Below are 20,743 nucleotides of genomic sequence, written 5' to 3' on the forward strand. Positions count from 1 at the left end.
AAAATAACCAACCGATGTAACTCGCAGAAGTATAAAAATTTATTTAAATTGCCATACATATTTGTTCATATCACTAACTTGCTATATACAAAATTTCCATGAACACATGGAACACAGCATTAAAACAAATCAATACACGGTTCAAATCAACGTTAGATTATTTGTACAATTAATTAAAACATTGTGAGATGACGTACAAAAATATCACTTCTGTGAAAAATAACGTGGAAATTTTGTATAGCTGAAAATTACGAAAACATTAGATACACTGAAAACTAGTTTATGTAACGTTAAATAGATCTACAATATTGTCTTACTTTTAATAGAAAAAAAACTCGGCTTTCACTTCAGGTCAACCCTCTGATTATTGGACATTGAATAGAATATAAAATGATGGTTCGAAGGCGTCTCCCGGATGATCGGGTACGACTCGCTTCTCAAAAAACGTATTTCTCTACATTTAAATACTAACAAAACGAATAATTAAAAAATATCTAAAACAGCAAAACGCGCTGCCTATAATGATAATCACTTCAAACAATATAAAAAAGCACTTCTATTTCAAAGTGTTGAATTACTTATATTGTTAATCTTATTTAAAATCACAAACCACAGTCTTTTATCACCCTAGCGAATCGTAAGTATCAGCGCTCCTCCACCTCTCTTGTGCCTCTTTCCTCGCATCGGGAACCAACTGACACCGAACGCCGCTCAGGACATTATTCGTAGCCTCGGAAGCAATTATGATTGGCTTTATTATAGTCGGGGGTATCTGTCGTATCACGCCCCCTACAGCACCGCTGTAGCCTTTTTGTTCATGTTCGTGCGAAGCGACCTGCACTATATTTTCCGCTGTCTCTTCAATTCCCTGCGATCAAAACCGTTTCAACAAAATCCAACACCACCACTCACACATCTACATACCTTTTTAACCAGTTTGTACGCGGTGGTCACCCCTTCTCGTATGTCCTTGGGATGATTGTAGCGCTTTCTTCGACCTTTAGTCCTCGGATTTATCCTGACGCTGGGTCCGGGTGTCAACATGTCGAAAGCGGTCTCGGCGGTCAGCTTCAATTAAAAACAATCAATGCTAAAATCGATCGGCAAGTCTGGGTGTCCTACCTGAATCAACTGGAGAAACCTCGTGGTCAACTCCAAAGCTGCCAGGGCTGTGGATGTGGTAAAACTATTAGCACCACGATGAAGACCCCTGAGAAATCGCCCGTCCTTCTTGTATTGCTCGAAGGGCAGAACGAATAAATCCCTAATTCCTTGAACTGAAACAAACGCTTTCGAGTGAAGAAAAGAAAAACCAACACGACCAACAACTTTTCGTGCTTACATATCTGTACAAAAGAATAGATCGGTCCGACCCCAACCAACAAATTCGGAATCTGATTCTTCTTGATGTCGTTGATCCATTCCCTAGCTAGGAACGTTATTAATTTATCGAATCCTAAGAGTCCGTGTCTGTACGAAATCCTCTTCAATCTCAGTTCGGAACAATTCAAGCTAGCCAAACCCATGATGAGCCCCTGTATGGGACCGTACGTTTGAAACTCCACCTTCTTGGCTTGATAATATAGTCTTATAGGCACGTCTGGTGAGAATATCACTTTTCTGCAAGCCCAAAAACAATTTTTTATCGGTGAATTACCACAACGAAATACCTGAAATAGATAGGACCGTCTTCATCTCCGGCGGTCGACGTTTGCGGACTCTCCTCCGCTGGTTTCTCCTCAAACTTGTTATCTTCCAACAGGATCAGAAGATTCTCGTCGACGATCTTCTTCGCTTCTTCTTTCATCTGTTCCTCGTTATCCGTGTTGACGGTCATCACTGGCGGTTGGTGGACCGGCGTGTTATGTTTCGAGCTGATAACTGGTAAATCATCTTAAAATTCGTACACATTGCAAGAGAGACGCCAAAAATGTCAACTCAATCCTACCGTCTTTCATTTCGCTACTGAGTTCCGAGAAAAACGACATGAGGAATTGGAAGGCATCTTGATCGACGTTCAGCGTCAGCGGTAACAGTGATATCTTTAAGCAACACTCTTGTCTTCGCAGCCGTGGATCGGGACGTACGTGCAGCAATTTTACAAGAACCTGTTGGTGATAAAAATAATAAATATGTGGTTACAATATAATAAACTTTCGCTACAAACGTCCACCTATATTTTTTGGATGGTCAGAGAAAAGATATAGATGAATTTGGGATTATAGAAAATTTGATAAGTTGGGATCATCCTATTACAGAACACAAGTTTTCATAGCAAGCGGGACCAAACAATCATTTATAGATATCCTGATAACTTGTCCATTTTTCACTTCACATTTTGCTACACAAATTTTTCCAATAGATGAAGTCATATAATTGAGAATTACCTACTAAATCCTACATCCATCTGTGAACTTACAGTATTTGTCGTTTTTATATATGGCTACTTCTGCAGCTCTGCACTGAGGTCACTTAAATTTAGCAACACAATAAAAATTTGGAAGTGACAAGTGACGCACAGTTGACTGTTTCTCGCTCGCTCGGCTAAACTCGACTCCCGAGCGTGACGATTTTAGCGTGTCGCATGACACCAATTCACTGCCCGGGAATAAAATGTATGTGGTGCGCCTAAAGAAGTTTTCACTTCAAAAATAAACCTACCATACTGGTGTTGGATCGCTTCGGCATGTCCTTACTGACGTACTGGTAGAGCAACTTATTCCTGTCACTATTCGACAACCTATCCGAAATTTCGATTTCCGACACCATCAACACCTGCCTAGACGCGATCGACGAAGTCTCTGAAAACACGTCGTGCTGAAAACGTATTTTATTCAGTCTGACTTTCACGTGGACATCGTGATTTCGGTTCGGTCCTCCGTGGTCTCTCTTGTCCCTCTTATTGTCGCTGCCCATCACGACTTGCTCCTTCCGAAGTTTGGAAAAAGTGACGGTGTCGTTGAAGTTCGCGTCTGAAAAATTGACCATCTTCTTCGTCTCCGCTTTGGCTGGACCGAAATCGTTGCCCCCGTACATCGACCACAAGATGCTCATCTCGCACAAGGTGTACTTCTTCGTGGGGACCGGGAAGGTCGTCGGCGTCTTCAGGGGGTCGCGTTTCTCGCTCGGCACGCCGAAATGATTTTCCACAATTCGGACTGGCTCGTCGGTCAGCCATTTTATTTCGGGCACGCCGTTCTTCGGGAAAATGTTGAAGCCCGGCTCTTCGTCGATGAAACAGAAGTCTTCGTCGGATTCGGCAAGATTCGGCCGGAAGGCCTGGCCCAGCTCGGTGGTGACTTGCGGCAAAGGCTTTCCCGGGTCGTTGGGTGGGTATTTCTCGTCGGGAAAATAGAACATTTTCGCTCCGTCGGTCTCGTACGATTTGGCTGCAAAGTAAAGACAACATACTTTAGTCCAGTGCTTGCACATTAATTTTAACAGTACGAAAAAATATATGACTAGTACAATTAGTTCCAAAACGTTAGTTTACCGTACAGCTGTGAGTTGGTAGTAAAAACCCTTAATGGAGGAATGGTAATGAAAAACCTCTGAATTTAAATAAAACATGTCTTACCTTGTGGGACGGTGTTGTCGTCCACGTCCTCCAAAGCATCTTCGATGAGATTATTTATTTCCTGGTGCTGGCTCTCGGACACGTTGGTAACTTCCTGGGGTTCCACGGAAATCAATTCTTGTTTAGGCGGATGTCGAGGACTAGAATTCACACTTCCACTTGCGGTGGACTCGGGAGGAGTCAAGTCGCCGTTGTTGGCGAAGTAATTGATTAAGTGAGTCAAAGCTTTGGCGCTATCTGTGCAGGTACATATGTGTATGAGGTCATTTGAAGCCCTTAGGTCAAAATGAGGGGTTTTCGTGTTTTTCTGAAACCAATCGTACAGCAAGAGAACACAAAATTCCAAGCGTCAAACCTTGTCGGACATCTTCAAACAAAATTCGAACAGTCCGAACTCTATCACTTTCACGTATTCCCGTCTCAAGTCGATGGGGCCACTATAAGGTACACCTTTCTTCTTCAGAGTCTTCTGACAGAGGAAGAGAATACAATCTTCGGCTATGAATCTCAGAGTTGAGCTGTCGATCTCTGCGCTCAAGTGGGACGTTATGCTGAAACTTCCCAACGTGACTACAGCCCTGACCGGCGAGTAGTACGGCCGATAGTCGATTGCGGAATCCCAAAAGTGAAGAGAGATTTCAGTGAGGACTTCTTTCGGTTGGTAGCCGAGTATGGCGACGTCCTTCACGTTGAAAAAGTCTATGAGCTGAGACACCCAACTGTTGGGTTCATTGCACATTTTATGGCGGAGGGTAACTTTATCAAAACCGGCCGAAATCGAGATATTCTGCAAGAGAGAAGTAGTCTCATTTGTCCAGAAACTGTAACAAAGCAAATCTGAATCTTACCTTGACGTGGTGGGTCTCGTGGCTGGCTTGAATCTTGATGCACACGGTAACCATTTCTCTGGTCCCTCCTCTGTTCTTGTGAGCGGTAGCCATTCCCTTTTCCGAGCGGTAGATAGTGGGGTGGAGATGTTTGCCGGGAGTTGCTCCGATGTCTTTCAACGGAGGAGTGTGACTCGGGGTGGATTTCACATCTTAAAGTACTAAATGAAGAAGCAAAACGACAACACAAAACGATAACCAACCACAGTGATAGAGTTGAGCATTACGGAATTCCATGCAGACGTAGCCCAAATCGGGATCGCCCAAGTGTCCGTTGACAATGAAAATGGTCGCATCTTCGACGTTGAAGAGAAACTCCCCTTCCTGATTGGGGATGTTGTTCTTGCCGGTGGAATCCTTCACGTAGGGGAACATAGTGAGCAGTCCGCGGTTGATTTTAATGTCGAAAACTAAATAACTCTCCGAGTTTTTTTCGCTAAGGGTGGGTTTCTGGGAAACTTTCATTTTCGAACCGACAGTCGAGAAGAACATGTTCGTACTCTCTTCGTCTGTTTCGCTACCAGAGCCTACAAAATATCGGTTGTGTCGTGACTTGGAGACGAACGAATGGCAAACTTACTGTGTTGGATGCCGCTTTGGCACAATCTGTATATTTCGGGGTCTTCGGTGTCAAAATTTCGAAAAGGGGAGTAATGTACGTCGTACACTGGGGTAGAAGGTTTAGGTGCGCTCGGCTCCCACAACAACAAACCGTTATTGACTCGATTGTATATTGTTTCGTATAAACCTTTGTCTTTCAATTGCATCGAAAGAAGTGGCAAGGATATGTCGACATATATTCGTGTTGATTCTGTCGCGCGTTTAATGAAGTTTTGTATTTCTGTTTTATTACCTGGCACCAACAACGATTTATATTCCGCTGGAATATAGAGAAAAATACAATTTTGACAAATTTGCAGACAGACAAACGAACATTTTCCATTATTTCATACATCATTCATAACTTTTATTGGTTCAACTTACGTTTTTGTTTTTCGTGATGGGGTGTGTCGCTCTCATATATTACTCGCTTGGAAGTGAATGGTTGGCTAGTAGATTCTTGTTCTTGCACCATGTCTCCAGCCACAGACGTTGATATTGGGTCCTGGAACAGCTGGGTCTCCTCTGTGTTCTTTGGCGGGAAGAATTTTATGTTGAGCCTAAACGAAAGAATCCATTTATTACAATTCTAGACTTCAAAAAAGAATGTTTTATAAGACTTCTTTTTCCATTTGACGCAATTTCCATTAAATTAAAGAAACCAACAGATGGTCTGGGGGTAGTAAATAAATTCAACATTCTTATCAGAACGATTTAAGTTCTTGTAATTGTAATTAATAAAATTATCACAACCCTCCATTATTTAAAACTGCCAGTGATCGACTTTGACAGATTCGATTCCAAAATCCGCAGTGTTACCAACATCTACCGCTGTCACAATATCTAGTTACTTTACGCCATTTTTTTTACCTGCATTCTGTTGCAATATCTCGCAGATACGACAGCGGCGCTTCTTCTAGACCAGCTTTCGCTATTGGTAAGGGATCGGCATTTGCATTTTCGTGATAGAACATCGCCACACTTTTGCAATGTACGACGTACTCCTGCACGGTTTTTCTCGTATCGAAACTGGTCTCGAAAGTCGCAGTCGACAGATTCATCGACAAGAAATCGGTCTCGACGTGCCTTTCCCACCACGGCTTCTTGTCCTTGTCGTGCGGTGGCCTAAAGTCGGGAATCGGGAAGCGAAGTTTGAGCGAAACCATCGGTGACGTCACGTTTATGTCAAGCACCGAGTCCTTCACGTTCTGACTGTTGACTGCGTGGATTTTATTGACCACACAGATGGGTTGCGGGTTAAGAAGCGCTGTGATCCTGTCGACGATGGTAACATCTAATTCCACAGTGCACTTATTCAACAAAAAGCTGAAAACTTTCATTAATTTTGATCGGCCGGCGGTGTGGTTCTACTCACAAGAGATCAGTCTTGGGTCCTGACTTGAACAGATTTTCTGTAGTTTTTTGCAGATGCTTGAAGATCAACTTAAGACTAGGTTTGGCACTGAAGTTCTCTAAATTTACTGGTACAATATCGCTACATGTAATTATCGGTATGTGCTCCACGATCCTCTTGTTCGGGTCGTAGAGGCATTCGCTTAACTCAAAATTTGAAGCTTCCAGATAGCCGCTGATGGAGAAAGCTGTACTGGTTGTTTTTTCGTCGCCTTCCAAGTGAAGAGGAAATGCTAACAATCTACATAAGCAAAACGTGAATAATAACAAGGACAACTTCAAAATCTTTGTGCTGTACCTCAAATGGTTCAAGTGGCAAGCTTTGTCTATCGCAGCATTCAAGCTTTTAAAGTCGTTCGATGATAAGATCTCGGAACAATTGCTAAAAAAATTGCTAACAGTATTTTGCATATGCGTGACACTGGAAGGTGCTAAGCAGCCCGGCTTCTCTGAAGATTCGATGAGTAGGTCTTCGTGTAATAACACCACAGCCAGAGTGGTCAAATGTATCTCGAATCGGGATATTTCAGCGGTGGGATCTCTGTCAATTCTGCTCACTACGAACACACAAATCAGATAACGTTCAGACGCGCCTGCGTTGTTTTACTTCTTTTGCGCGCACGACTCATGTCAGTACTGGCACTAGTTATGCTCGAACTCATACTCGAATCCATCGTGCTCGTTTCAGAGATTGCGCTTTCGAAAAAGTCACCTGCGTGCCCCACACCCACGGGAGTGAAATTCTCCTCGATGTCGCTGCCATCTAATAACACTTTTAAAAGAGCCAACAGATATTTCGACCAACTTTACCCAAAGTTCCAGTGGCCCATCCGTGTCCCCCCGGAATGGCGTACGGATGCATGTACAAAGGATTCGTCCACTGCTGTTGAAGGTCCTTCTCGATTCGTTCGTAGTCGGAGTAGGACATCGGCTTGCCGACGCATTTTGTTAACACGTTGCTGAAATGACGAGGCATCAACACAAAATCGAATCGTTGTGTTGATCTCTACCTGTGATCTTCCGTGTCTGGACATATCAGTCCGGAGGCAAGCTCGCTGAGAAGGTGGAGTTGGCGAGGTGACAAGAACAACAATAACGGTGGGATGTTCATCTCGATCGACACTTTGGGGCCTTCCAACTCCTCGGTCTTCTTCAACCGCACTAAAATCTGGTTCAAAAAGGGGCAGCAATAAAGGGTAAAGCTATGCAATATTGCGAAGTATACATTTCTAGGATGAAGCGATCTCGACAACCGTAGCCAAGATTTATTAGATTTTTTCCGTACCGTACAAGCTACTAAAGCGCCAAAATAACTCAAAATACCTCAACTCTACCACCGAACTGCCCGAACGTGATAATATTCCGCTCTTCAGTGCTGCTGTCCTGCTCTGGGTAGGCATCCGACGAACCCTCCGCTTCGGCTTCGTCTGGTTCCTCATCGTTATCTTCTACTTCTTGCACGCTCGAAAACGTCTCGTCCTGCTCCGACTCCGCCGAAAAAGGCTGAGCGAAAGTCCTCGCTTTGGATAAAAATTCAACCGTCGACAGTTTAATTCCCTCCAGACGGACGGACCTCGTCGTGTACGACTGTTCGAAGTACGCTTTCTTCTCGTCTTGTTTCGTGTAGTTCGTGGCTTCTTCTTTGGGAGGGTCGCTGGCGGACTCGTCCGTGTACGTAATTCTGCAACATTGCACTTAACGACGACTCGACTTTGGCTTACCCTCACTCACGAATCTATGTGCATCACTAATCCCACTCCTAGCGGGCTATTCTCCGACAGGTGCTCGATCTGGATTACTGAATTCACAAACGTCACTTTCACCCTGTTCAAAACTAAAACAAGAATCTACGTAAAGCGGGAAGTTGCCATCAAGAAATTTACATTACTAGAATCTATCATTTGCGCGAAGATCTCCACCCCTTCGCACGTGTTGGTGCTGGGCGAGTTGGGTAAATTTTTCTTGACGAGATCCTCGGCCAAGTTCATGGAACTGGTCATGGACGACCACATGGATTCGAACATTGACGTTGCTGCAACGTCCAAAAATCACCAATAGATTTGAATAAAAAAATTGTCGTAAACAAAACAAATGAGACACCTTGACAATATACTGATCGACGATTTGCATTGTAAACAAAGCAGTTAATGTATGTATCTAGGGTTGCGATGTGTTGTAGATTTTTTTAAACTAACCAGAAGGATGTCGTTGTTTGGGCTGCAGGGTGAGTTTTAAAGAGCACACTTCGAGGGTACTCGACTCGGTCAGTATTTTCTTCCATGGTATCCTGAGGACCACCTTTCCTATGGAACCGTGCACGAATTCCAGCGGCCAGTTTTGTCGCTCTCCCAATTCGTTGAGGGCCTAAATTTTAACGGAAAAAGTGTTATTGCTATTGGGCATTTTTAAAAACGGAACTGCGTCACAGTCGCAAAAAACTTAATAAATAACCTTGTGTATTGTTAGTTCAATAGCAAAGGTTCACATTATTGTTGAATCTTGACCCTGCTGGTTCGCCATTGGTACTGAATTATTTCACAAAAACAATTCGAAGCAAAAGTAAAACAAAACAATACGATTTTGTTCATTGTTATAAAGAATGATGCGATTTCCTTAAAAGCGGATAATTTTATTCGGAAACTAACAGTCAATATAGGACTTTAAACTGACTCTAAAGGCCCGACTAATAAACAGATAATAATATTCAGTTTTTCACCGAAGGGACACCAGATGAAGATGGTGGTACCAACCGTTTTATTGTAATTTTACTTTAAACATAAACATATTTTACCATAAGGGCCATTTTTGTCTTATTCATAATTCTTGTCAAATCAGGTAGAAACTCCGAACGAATATTCAATCTCTCATCTGCAGGGAGCGTTCTTAGCAAATTTAGATTTAATCGTAACACTTTGAGAAATACATACAACTACACAATGCCGCTCCCTTGATTTGGTGAATATTATAGGTTTATTAGCCAGCCGGGCCTTCAGAGTTAGATTAAAGTCCCATATTCTATTAGCGTATACAGTCTGTCCCAGAACTGCCTCCGCATAGTCATGTGCCGACAGCAAAAGAGACTTCAAGATGACTAAAATAAATTTTCCTGTAACTCACATAACCGAGTTATAAAGTTTTCAATTTCACCAATCCCAGAAGCTCGTCCTCAGGTATTACTAAAAAATCGGACAGGTTGCTAGGCAGCAAAAATAATTACATATAGATATCGCAACCACGGCTTCCTAGATTAATAAGAGTCGAAGCCTCTAATACGGCTGGTAGAGTTCCTTGAACTGCCTGTTCCTTCAAAAGCAAAAGTATAGTAGCGCCCTCTACCAAAAAACGAAAATTATTTAAATTAAATTAATGAAAAATCGTATTAATGCTTTTTGTTTTCTTCTATCAATAATCTACTTTTTGAAGTAGCGTATGTAACATACAAATTACGATTCTTTTTAAAATGAGATTTATACGCGGTTAAGCAGCCAAATACACAAATGTATAGTGGCGCCCTCTCAGGAACAGTAAAAATGCTCGCAACTGATGAACTCGACCAGCCGTATTAGAGGCTTCGACTCTTATTAATCTAGGAAGCCGTGATCGCAACAATCAGCGAAAAGTTTACTTTTTTATTTTGACTGCGAAACCCCGGCAACACAAAGTTGCCTCGCCATACCTTGATGGTGCTCAACTCTGTTTGGTCAAGTTTAGGATGTCTTCTCTCGATTATCGCTTGAGAGAGGATTGTTATTCTTTAAAATTCAGATTATCACATTTACCCAAATACTCAATTTTTTCTTTGGGTGGCAGTCCTGGGACACCTGTATATGGATCTACATTTTGTACTGTGATAACTGATAAATTTGAGATAATGTGAAAATACCAACAAGTCATCTACTATAGAGTATACAGACACATTCTGCTGCTTCTACCACCAACAAAAGGAATCGGGTGGAATTTTTTTGATGAAACGTACAAAAATAAAAAGGAGCAATGTACAATTTACAAAAATTGTCAAATTTCGCCCGCCTGTTCAATGCACAGATAACCCCCATAAAATCCATGGAATTCAGATCGTAATTGTTTTAAGGTTTTTGTTGATTATCTCGCAAACTTTTGCTTATTTCTGATCGTTAGAATCTGCTCTGAAAGTTTGTCGGTCGAATTCGGATACACCTGTATATAAATCAGCATTTAAACGTTTAGATTGACCATAAAAGCTATTTACTCGTTGAACGATGCGAGGTAAGCTAGAAAAGTAAAGATTGAGAACTGATGCTATTTTGATGGCTTTTAATTATTTTACTTTTCCAACAAAACATATAATAGTATATTATGATACAAGTTTATAAGGAAGCCTTTAAAGCAGGCGTGACGAGTTTAAGAGCACGACGCGTAGCGGAGTGTTTTTAACGTCGCAAGTGATTTAAAGGCGCTTATAAACGTGTATCATACGCTATTTTTTATTATACCTGCACTACAATCTGAAAATTACATATAACAAAAAAAGTACACTGAATTACCTTTTCCGAAGTAATCTCTGTCATTAATCCTTGGTATAGAAATAGTCAATTGTTGTTGTTTCGTTGCTATCATAAATTGTGTATAAATGTCTATTTATCATTGTTCAAAATATAGGTGAATTTGTTGTTACCTAAGCAACCCTTAAAGCTTAAGGCCCGGCTGCATAAAGCGATGTCAAGTCATTGTTAAAGTTAACAAAATGTCAAGCGATCTGATTGGAGGATATTTAACATTTTATTTGAATCAGCCAATCAAATGGGCGGATTTCCGACTTGACGCGTTGTTAGCTGACACGATGTTAACTAACTACAACCGGGCCTTAGTGTTTTAAAGGCCCTTTTTCGCACGCATTTTAGTGACAAAAACAGGGATTAAGATTCAGGTATAATAAAAAAACAACTTTTTCATCATTTAATTGTTGCCATAAAAATCTGTAATTTCATCGATTAAGTTTGTCTATGCTATATTTAGAAGCTTCTCTGTTATAATAGATTTCTCTTTGCAACGTCTCGCAATTGCCGAATTTATTACACATTCATTCAATGTTGAAATAATATAGAGTAAATTGCCTAATTATAGAAAAATACAAAATATTTGACAACTAAATTTAAGACAAAGTGGGTAGGTACATATTTGATTTAATGAATTATAAACAATTTCTTTTTAAACTTGTTACAGCCTGTATTGATAACATAATTACATAAGCTTTTTAATTTACAATGCAAACATTTCCGATAATAATCTGGAAAAGTGCCCCGAATGCTTGCAGCGTTTCCACGTTGAATCGCAAGGGAAATCCTCTTTGATTTGGAATCGCCTGATTCCGCAATAAGTCGGTTTCCGATGACATTAATGAAATCGATGGCTTCTTTGCACCAAGGGCCTAAAGTTTCAAAGGCTAAACCTTTAATAATTGAACTATATTTGCTATGTTTACAAGCCATTTCAGCGGCAAAACCTGAAACTTCAGAAGTTTTCAAAACGTAACTATCTGCAAGTGTATCTACAATAGTAACGTCCCAAAGTAAAGGTTGACCTTTAATCCATGGTACTAAAGTCATCCCATCTTTTTTGAAGTTCTGGTCAACAAAATGCTTGAGCGTTATGGAACAGTTTTTTTTAGGTTCTCATAGCTCAATTTTTTTGAAAGTTTTTTCTCTTATTTAGGGCTACCACAGGACAGTTTCTGATTTTCAATAACGTACAATGAATACGAACTGTTTAATTATCGCTCCATTTTTTTTAAAGATTTGTTGGTTATTTGTTTACTTATTATCATTACATTTAGGTAAAATAAAAACACGGAATCGGCAAAATTTCTCGGGTGGTAGCCAATTTCATTCAACAAAAGCAAAGATATGTGCAAAAATTTTGCTTGTTTTATAAACTTCTTCATGTGGAAGAAAAAAAAGCACGGTAGGTAACTCAACGTGTCCATCACGTTGGCGGCGAAACAATAAAAATATAAACAAGGATACTATTCACCTTTTTTAATTTTTGTTTTGTGGTGACGTGCGTAGAATATCATCACCTCATTTTAAACAGAAATCCAGAAACTCTGTGCCAAGATTAGAAATTACTACCTTCACTTATTTTTCAGTTAAAAAAATATACATATATGTATGTGAAATTTTTTATAGCAAAAACAAGACTACTACGTACTTACACCGTGCGATCGAAAATGAAAAAAATCGAGACGGCCATGATTAATACACTTCAGTTGGCAGCACCTAAAAATTTAATTCAAATGTCATCAGATGTCTTAATTACAATAGTAACTGTCATTCCGGACTTTCACTGATAACTGGAATTTAATTGATGTCCCGACTTTGCGAAGGTCATTTGAAAACATGAAGCGAAGACAGTAGCATTATGTTTAGAAGCTGAAGGCAGACATTTCGAACATTTACTCTAGTTCGTAAATACGATTGGAGCTCCTCATGATTCTTTTACAACCGACAGGTCACACATAATGCACACCTTTATGAAAATCAAGATTTCAACGTTCTCAAAATCACTAACCTAACTTTTAAGACTGACATCTGATAAATGAAATTTTAACAAATTACCAACTGAAATTTTTGGTCACATTTATTTACAATTCTTACATCGACTTTAAATAAACAGACAACTGAAATATTTTCTTTTTTTTAATTTTGCGTTCAAACATTTGTTTGTTTGGTGTTTATTTTGTAAATATGTATTTTACATTTTTTTGTTGTTATCTTTTCTAAACAGTTAATAAATTACAACTAAATCCGTAATGGTGGATTTCTGTTAAGTCGCAATAAATCTTATCATTAGATTACCATTAAATCTTATAAATGAAATCTTAGAAATCTTTTAAAAGTGAAAAGTTATTTATTAAAATTTAACATAAAATAACATTTTTAATTTACAATGCGAAAATTTCCGATAATAATGCGGAATCTGGAAAAGTGCCCCGAATGCTTGCAGCGTTTCCACGTTGAATGGCAAGGGAAATCCTCTCAAAAAGGAATTTCTTAGATTTTGAATCCCCTGATTCCGCGATAAGTCGGTCTCCGATGACATTAATGAAATCTATTGTTTCTTTGCACCAAGGGCCTAAGGTTTCAAAGGCTAAACCTTTAAATATGTAGTTTGACGAAATAATTGAACGATATTTGTTATGTTTGCGTTTGCAAGCCATTTCAGCGGCAAAACCTGAGACTTCAGATGTTTTCAATACGTAACTGTCTGCAAGTGTATCTACGACAGTAACGTCCCAAACCAAAGGTTGACCTTTATTCCACGGTACTAAAGTCATCCCATCAGGGCGTTTTCCGTCATCACGAGATAGTCCGTTTGGTTCTAAAGTTGAATTAACATGAATAGAAGTCAAAGACCGGTTGATAATAGAATTAATTTCAGTGTGTCTTGAAAATCTACCACTGCTTTTGGAACAACTTAGACCGTGAATACCAATTTCATCAACTTTCGCATTGCATTTGCATTGCAAATATGAGGTGTACAAAGATTTTATTTTACTAACTTATCGAAAAATACAAAGTTCCTGAAACAGAAATTGTTGATTATAAACTGGCTTTGAGTTGGTAATCCATGGATAATAGATTAATGTGTTCCATAATGGTCAGTGTCAATTAGAGCGAATAAAATGCTTGGTGATTTCATCATAACAGAATTTTCCACTCGTTGGTATTCATAATTTTGTACAGATGCTGTACAGTTACTTGGTGTGATAATACACTATACAGAGAGAACACCACAAAAATTCTGATAAATTTTATATTATATAGCAATACATTTTGGTCGTCAATGTCATTCTTTGACGCAATCGAAAATGCTCCATTGTAAAACAGTTGTAAATATCATAACCTATCATCATGTTGTATGACATTAATTACACAAGCCTGCACTGATTTCGATGTTTGCATAAAATTGACAGTTTTTGAACAATTTCGACCCCCTGATTACGAAAATGATTTTGGTTTTGCGCTATCACGTCTAGTTTTTTCACAAATCGTTTTTCCTTAAAATTGAAATGTTCACCTAGAATGAATGAATTATTTCAAAATTTCGATATTGTAATATCGGACAACAATATGGATATTCGAAATTTACTTGTTTTATTTGCGAGTGGGACTGCCGGGTACGAGACAAGCATTGGACTCAAAAGAAGTAGCCTTTAAGAACTAGACTTGTACCGGGAAGCAATAATAAAAAATAATTTAGTTGTATCCTAAAAAAGTAGTATTAGGTACCACTAATGCATATCAAACTTTGTTTGATGAAGCAATTTGTAAAGCCTCTTGATAAATATGGACAATGTTTCAAGTATTAATGTACAAAGTTACCAGATCTCTCCAATGCCAAATGAAAAGAGGTTAGGACCTCAAATAAGATCTTTGTACAAAGGTAATAAATTTCAAAGTTCTATGAATATTGTTGAAAGGAATGCCTGGACGGCATTTAAGAACGTCATAGAAAAATTGCTTGGAAATCACAAAGATGAAGACTACGAAAATATTGTAAGAATCATGTTTAAAAATTTTCACATCTTGGGATGTAATATGAGTTTGAAAGTGAATTTCCTCTTTTCGCACTTAAATCTTTTTCCTAAAAATCTTGGTGCTGTCAGCGAGGAACAAGGGGAACGTCTTGACCAAGATATAAAACAAATGGAGAGGTGATATCAAGGAAGATGGAGCGTATCAATGATGGTAGACTTTTGCTGGATGTACAGCGCGATGTACCCAAAAAAAATATACAGCAGGCAATCAATTAAAAGAAGTTTCCTCACAAAGCGTTAAAGATGCCATTCTCATAAGGAATAAAAAAATTAGTTAGATTATTAACCAAGAATTATTATAAACATCTTATTTTCCTAAATAAATTGCTTAATTTTTTTTTTGTTAATTGTGAAAAAACCTGACGTGATACAAAAAAATGAATTGTATTTTTGTAATCAGGGCTCCAATGTTATACAAAATCAGTTATCAAAATCAAAACATCGATTAAAAAGTTTTGTTTTGCAGGCCTGTGTTATCTTTTTTTTTTTTTCATGTTTTTGACACTTTGTTGACATAGGCATAATCAGGCAGGGTTTTTTTTTTAATTTTGAAATGACATACAGTAGCGATCAAAAGTAAAGAAACATTTGAAAAACAAGTATTTGTTTTTCTGCGTTTTATTTAAAGTCAAACTAGGGAAAAAACATTGTAGTAAAGGACCTGAAAGATACAGTCATTTACATTTACATACAGTTATTTTATATGCGGTCAAAAGTAAAGAAACAAATTAACAATGATTCTATACATATAATCATTATTTATTAATAACAAGTAGAATAGCCATTATGTTTTATTACTTCAGCACATTTTCTAGGCATAGAAAAAATCAATTTGTCCATATACTCTGACGTTATGTTGTTCCAAGTTCTTTGTGCTGCCTCCAACAAATCTTCTCTGGATTCAAATTTTCCTCCATTTTCTTTCCGAATTGCCCGATCAAGGTGGTCCCAGAGTTTGATTGTACAAAGAAATTGTGTTTGAAATAACTGATCGTTAACTGCTTTTGCAATATCACTTTGTCGCTCTCCAGATTGAAACTTATCAATTATTAATTTTCGAATATCTACAGACAAACTTTTACCTTTAGGCATCTTTATTTAGTGTATACAGGGTGTTTCTGAAATACGTGTGTTAATTTTAACCAGTGAAAGAACTCGCTAATTTATGAAACTTTTCTCTATAACATTTTGTAAAATTCGTAAAAGTATTCCAAGATTTTTTGCCCCACAATTTTTACCAAACGAGGCGTTTTGTGTGATTAACTAGTTTCTATTTTTTGTAACCATGAGAATCTAAATTTTGATTATTTATTTTTTTCAATAACAATGGAACTTTTTAACAAAGCCTCTGTTTATATCACAACAGAAAATGTTTGCCCTTACCCATAGGCGGGTATACACTTTGAAATTTTAAATCAATTTGTATTGCTTTTTCAAATAAATGTTTTAGAGAAAAGTTCCATGATTTGGCGCGTTCTTCCACTGGTTAAAATTAACACACGTATTTCAGAAACATCCTGTATACTACATAGACACACAAATTTTAAGGCACATAGCTGTCGTAACTCGTTAAAAATGAATAAAACCAAATGTTTCTTTACTTTTGTTCCTACAAAAACAAACAAAAAAGCCGTTTTGATACAAAAACTTATCATATTCATTTTTTTATGACTATAGTTTTTTTTGAGTCGGTAGCATCTGCATTTCCAAACACATTTTTATTCATATCAGTTTTTGTAGATACAATTCGAAGTTTTTAATTTGTTTCTTTACTTTTGGCCGGTACCGTATAAGCGAAGATGAAAATACAATAATGTATATCCTGTTCACGTTGGATTGAACATCAGTGGTGCAAATCGCACACATTTGGCATAAACTTTCATATGAGTTGTTGTAGTAACAGGTCAGGTCATTTGCACCACTGATGTTCATTCCAACGTGAACAGATATTATAATACCGATTCACACTTCAAGTTTACTTATCCAATACATTTGTTTCTAAATATTAAATCCAAGAGGAACAAGTTTTTCAAATGATTACGTATTATACTTCGTTTCTGACTACGTAACTAGTTTCGTTCTTCTGAATTTTCTCAGACAATTCCAAAGTTGAAAACTATCCCTAAACTATTTGTTTACTTATTGTGATAACATTTATGTATAATAAAAACATCTAAAAAACAAAGTTTTTCCTTGTCTGAGATGAAAAGGAAAGATCACGGCAACCCCATGTTTCCGTATTGTTAGAGACAAAAATAATGTTACCATTTTGATTTTTATTTTTGTTTTGTACTGACGTGAGTAGAACCTGATTTTAAATAGAAATCGAGAAACCTTGTGCCAAGTTTGAAAGTTTCTACCTTGACCCGGTTTACAGACAGAAAAAAAAAATCTAATTTTTTTATTACAAACTCAAAACTATAATTTTCATATAAAGTACAGTCGTTGACCAAAATAAAATAGGACAAAGTGTTACCTTAGACAGTTTCACAATTCAAAGATTTGTGTAGTGTAACTGAGGCGTATGTGTCTCAGATTACAACTTGATTTGACTTGACGATTGATTTACAAAAAGTTAGGTTGTAGTTTTTCACTTGTCATCTCGTCACTGTCACTATGTTCAATTGAATGATTGTGAGTTTTTGAAATATTGTCGAATGATGACACTTATCAGAATTGTTTTTTTATTTTTGACACTTTTGTTTCCTAAGAGATGGATTTCGCAAAAATATCGAATTACACAATTGAAATTTACTTTGTCCTATTTTATTTTGGTCAACGACTGTACATATAGTAAATTCAAAAAACTCCTGGACTGTCAAAATTAAATTTTAAATAAAATGCTTGTTTTGACTATACCTGGGTATAAAAATTTTTCGCTAGAGTGTACTCACGTCAAAATCTAATTACAAAATATGTTTAAGTTATGTTTTTCTTTTTAATCATTGAACTAAAAATGTTTTGAACACTTGAAGCGAAATGCAGCAACTAAAAACTGGAGCAATTTAATAAAACCACAATTGAAAATCGCTTTCCATATTTGATTCAGATTCCGCTAAGATAAGTCTAATATCCATCATAGTTAACCAATCAGCTTTAATTAAGTTTTCACAATGCAAGATGCTGTTTCTCCACATAGTTGGGTTAAAATCAGAAACGTTTTTTGTTGAAGATATGACTTTATAATACAATAATTTATCTTCAAGCGGTCTAAAATTGCGCCTTTGTGTATCTCCATAGAGACAGTTAAACTGTCATTTTTTTTCTGAACGGAAGTAGGTACTTCAAGTCTTAGGAGTAGAAGTGTCCCACAGGCAGCTCGACCGGGTCAAATGTAAGGTCATTTGAAGTATTTGTCATGAATTATTTATCAATTACACGAAATATTTAATTAATAAATTATCCCCATTAAGATTAATCCTCTAAAAAAGCGAAATAACGAAATTATTATTCAATATTTAAGCGATTCGACTGTGGTTAAAGACGAGCCGCTCGTTGTGGGACTTGTGGGCGTGTCCATGGATGTCAGATCAGATGTCAAACAAATGTCAAAAATAGAGCAAGATTGCCCTTCAGTGTTAACAGGTAAACAGTAAGTTGTAATCGTTTGCTATTTACGTTTTGATAACGTTTGTTGTATTTAGTGAATATCTGAAGTAGGTGTGTACTATGGCGGACAAAAAATTTTGAACGATCAAATTTTGGCATATCAAAAAATGTCATTGCAAGCTGCCCTTTACTGTTATTATGACGTTTATAAATCGAAAAATTGACGGTTTGAAGTAAACGTCTAACAAGTTTATAATAATAATTTAGTGATACAATGCCAGCCGTATCTGAATTTATTAAAGCCAAAATAGTAACCCTTCACCAGAGAGGTATGTCGTATGCAAATTTCGACGAATTTAGGGTTATCGAAGGGCACTATCCATGCCATTATGCGGAAGTGGCAACACACTGGGACGGTGGTTCGGCGTCCAGTTTCTGGAAGAAGCCGGGTGTCTTCCGTGGAACAGAGCGAGGCACCCCCGAACTATCACCGAAATCTGTGCCTGTCCATGAGGAATAGATTGCTCTTGGTTGTACAACAAAATGGAGCAATGATCAAATATTGACTTCTTCAGTTTTATTTGTAAAGTTTTTTTTATTTTGACATTTTTAGCCAAATTACATACCTACGCTGATTACTAAATTAAATCACATTATAAACGGTATCAAGTGGTCAACGTCATTAGTATTTTTGGTTGCGTACAAAATAAATTCAGAAATAAACCTTATGTGACTTGCCCTGTATACTATTGTTTATGACCTTCTTCTCTCGCGCTAATAGAAGCATCCTAGTTCGTTTTGAACTTTCCATTTTAACCTTTTTACAAAATACAGGGTTATTCACGAGAGGGGTATTTCTGTTTTTTTTTTGCCGCAACCCATTATACACATTGCAACAATATCTTGATTTCAAATTTTGAAAATGATTATAATTGAATCCACGATGGCTCTTAGTCCTGTCTCTTTGACGTTAAAGCAAAAAATCTTTGTCAATTCGAAAAATTTGCTTTTACAATAACGACGAAAAGACTGACATGCACCTCATTTATGACATGCCGATAGTAGACACTTCGAACACCTTTTACATTAACTTAATTTGTTAATTAATTTGTTGAATTTTGATTAAATATAGGTTATTTGCCAGTTTGACATTTCTGACAAATCTATCCAACTTACTCTGATTTCTAATTTAAAAGAAATAACACATTTGATTTAGTAGTTACTGCCATTGGTATTGTTGGTTGCGGCAAAATAAAAATTCAGAAGTACCCCTCGTGAATAACCCTGTACATAAGTCGAACTACGTCCACCTGAATTATGTAGATATTTTTCTATTTGAATCAATTTTTCCTTATGATTGTATACGAGGATATCGTTTTAAGCATCCACCAATAGAACGTGTATGTCGCGAAAGGTACAGTCGCGGAATCAAAATTTCGGGCAACATTTTTCTGTCATTTCAACAAAATCTTTGTAAACCACCTTTTACTGTCATCATGTTCATGACTGACATTCAAAAATTAAACTTTTCTGTGTCGGTCACGCAGTCAGTTTTTGAATTTTGGGTCTTGAGTTAATTGCAATGGGTGTAATGAAATCATCGCCTTCACCTGCTTCCTACCCGTTATTATGCTACACTATCACTATTTTTTAATGTAAATAAATCAACATGACAAAAGTAAAAAACGAGATTATATTAACGTAAAGGTTGTTTTAGAGTTTACAGTATGAAAATGACAATACTGCGCGAAATTTTAATTCCGCAACTGTACAAGAACTTGGTTCGAGTCAAGTCTCCTCCACCTCCTTCATTCCTCTAGGCCTGTGCCACAGCCATCCTGTGCGTTACATTTGCAGCTCTTGACAAGATTTGCCAACATTCTCATCCTCGCCATTTTATACCAGAGCGATCAAAAACTGGAAGGATTATCAAACTGGAAAGGCTGACTTATCTCGAAGACAGAATTTCGCCATTATATTTTCGCTCCTGACACAAAACAATATGGAATCTACTCGTAGCAAACTTTCGCAAAATATTCCACTCTACAACCCTACAGTGGCAATAGTTAAAAAGCTTCGATTAATACGCAAAGCAACAGCAGAATTTATGGAAATTTCTGAAATAGATTCAGACCCTCTGAA

General features: G+C 37.6%; 1 protein-coding gene across 2 annotated transcripts in view; it reads right to left on the reverse strand.

The window, feature by feature from the left end:
* Positions 1–17: 17 nt before the first annotated feature.
* The window catches only part of Atg2 (Autophagy-related 2), a 28,397-nt gene continuing 7,671 nt past the window's right edge, over positions 18–20,743 (reverse strand). Inside the window, exons 2-24 of one of the 2 annotated variants that reach the window (XM_069036830.1) lie at positions 8,673–8,841; positions 8,366–8,509; positions 8,209–8,311; positions 7,801–8,158; positions 7,488–7,645; positions 7,288–7,436; positions 7,085–7,240; positions 6,776–7,034; positions 6,440–6,718; positions 5,935–6,390; positions 5,449–5,624; positions 5,045–5,344; positions 4,668–4,991; positions 4,426–4,616; positions 3,933–4,364; positions 3,578–3,884; positions 2,662–3,389; positions 1,949–2,108; positions 1,671–1,881; positions 1,343–1,620; positions 1,123–1,277; positions 925–1,068; positions 18–868 (exon numbers count right to left, since the gene is read on the reverse strand). In XM_069036830.1, coding sequence (XP_068892931.1) covers positions 623–868; positions 925–1,068; positions 1,123–1,277; positions 1,343–1,620; positions 1,671–1,881; positions 1,949–2,108; positions 2,662–3,389; positions 3,578–3,884; positions 3,933–4,364; positions 4,426–4,616; positions 4,668–4,991; positions 5,045–5,344; positions 5,449–5,624; positions 5,935–6,390; positions 6,440–6,718; positions 6,776–7,034; positions 7,085–7,240; positions 7,288–7,436; positions 7,488–7,645; positions 7,801–8,158; positions 8,209–8,311; positions 8,366–8,509; positions 8,673–8,841 — 5,883 coding nt within the window. In that variant the 3' untranslated portion in view covers positions 18–622. Of the gene's footprint in view, positions 869–924; positions 1,069–1,122; positions 1,278–1,342; positions 1,621–1,670; positions 1,894–1,948; positions 2,109–2,661; positions 3,390–3,577; positions 3,885–3,932; positions 4,365–4,425; positions 4,617–4,667; positions 4,992–5,044; positions 5,345–5,448; positions 5,625–5,934; positions 6,391–6,439; positions 6,719–6,775; positions 7,035–7,084; positions 7,241–7,287; positions 7,437–7,487; positions 7,646–7,800; positions 8,159–8,208; positions 8,312–8,365; positions 8,510–8,672; positions 8,842–20,743 lie in introns of both variants that reach the window. The other variant, XM_069036829.1, reaches the window with a different exon arrangement.

This window comes from Tenebrio molitor, chromosome 2 (assembly GCF_963966145.1).
Source record: "Tenebrio molitor chromosome 2, icTenMoli1.1, whole genome shotgun sequence".
NCBI lineage: Eukaryota > Metazoa > Arthropoda > Insecta > Coleoptera > Tenebrionidae > Tenebrio > Tenebrio molitor.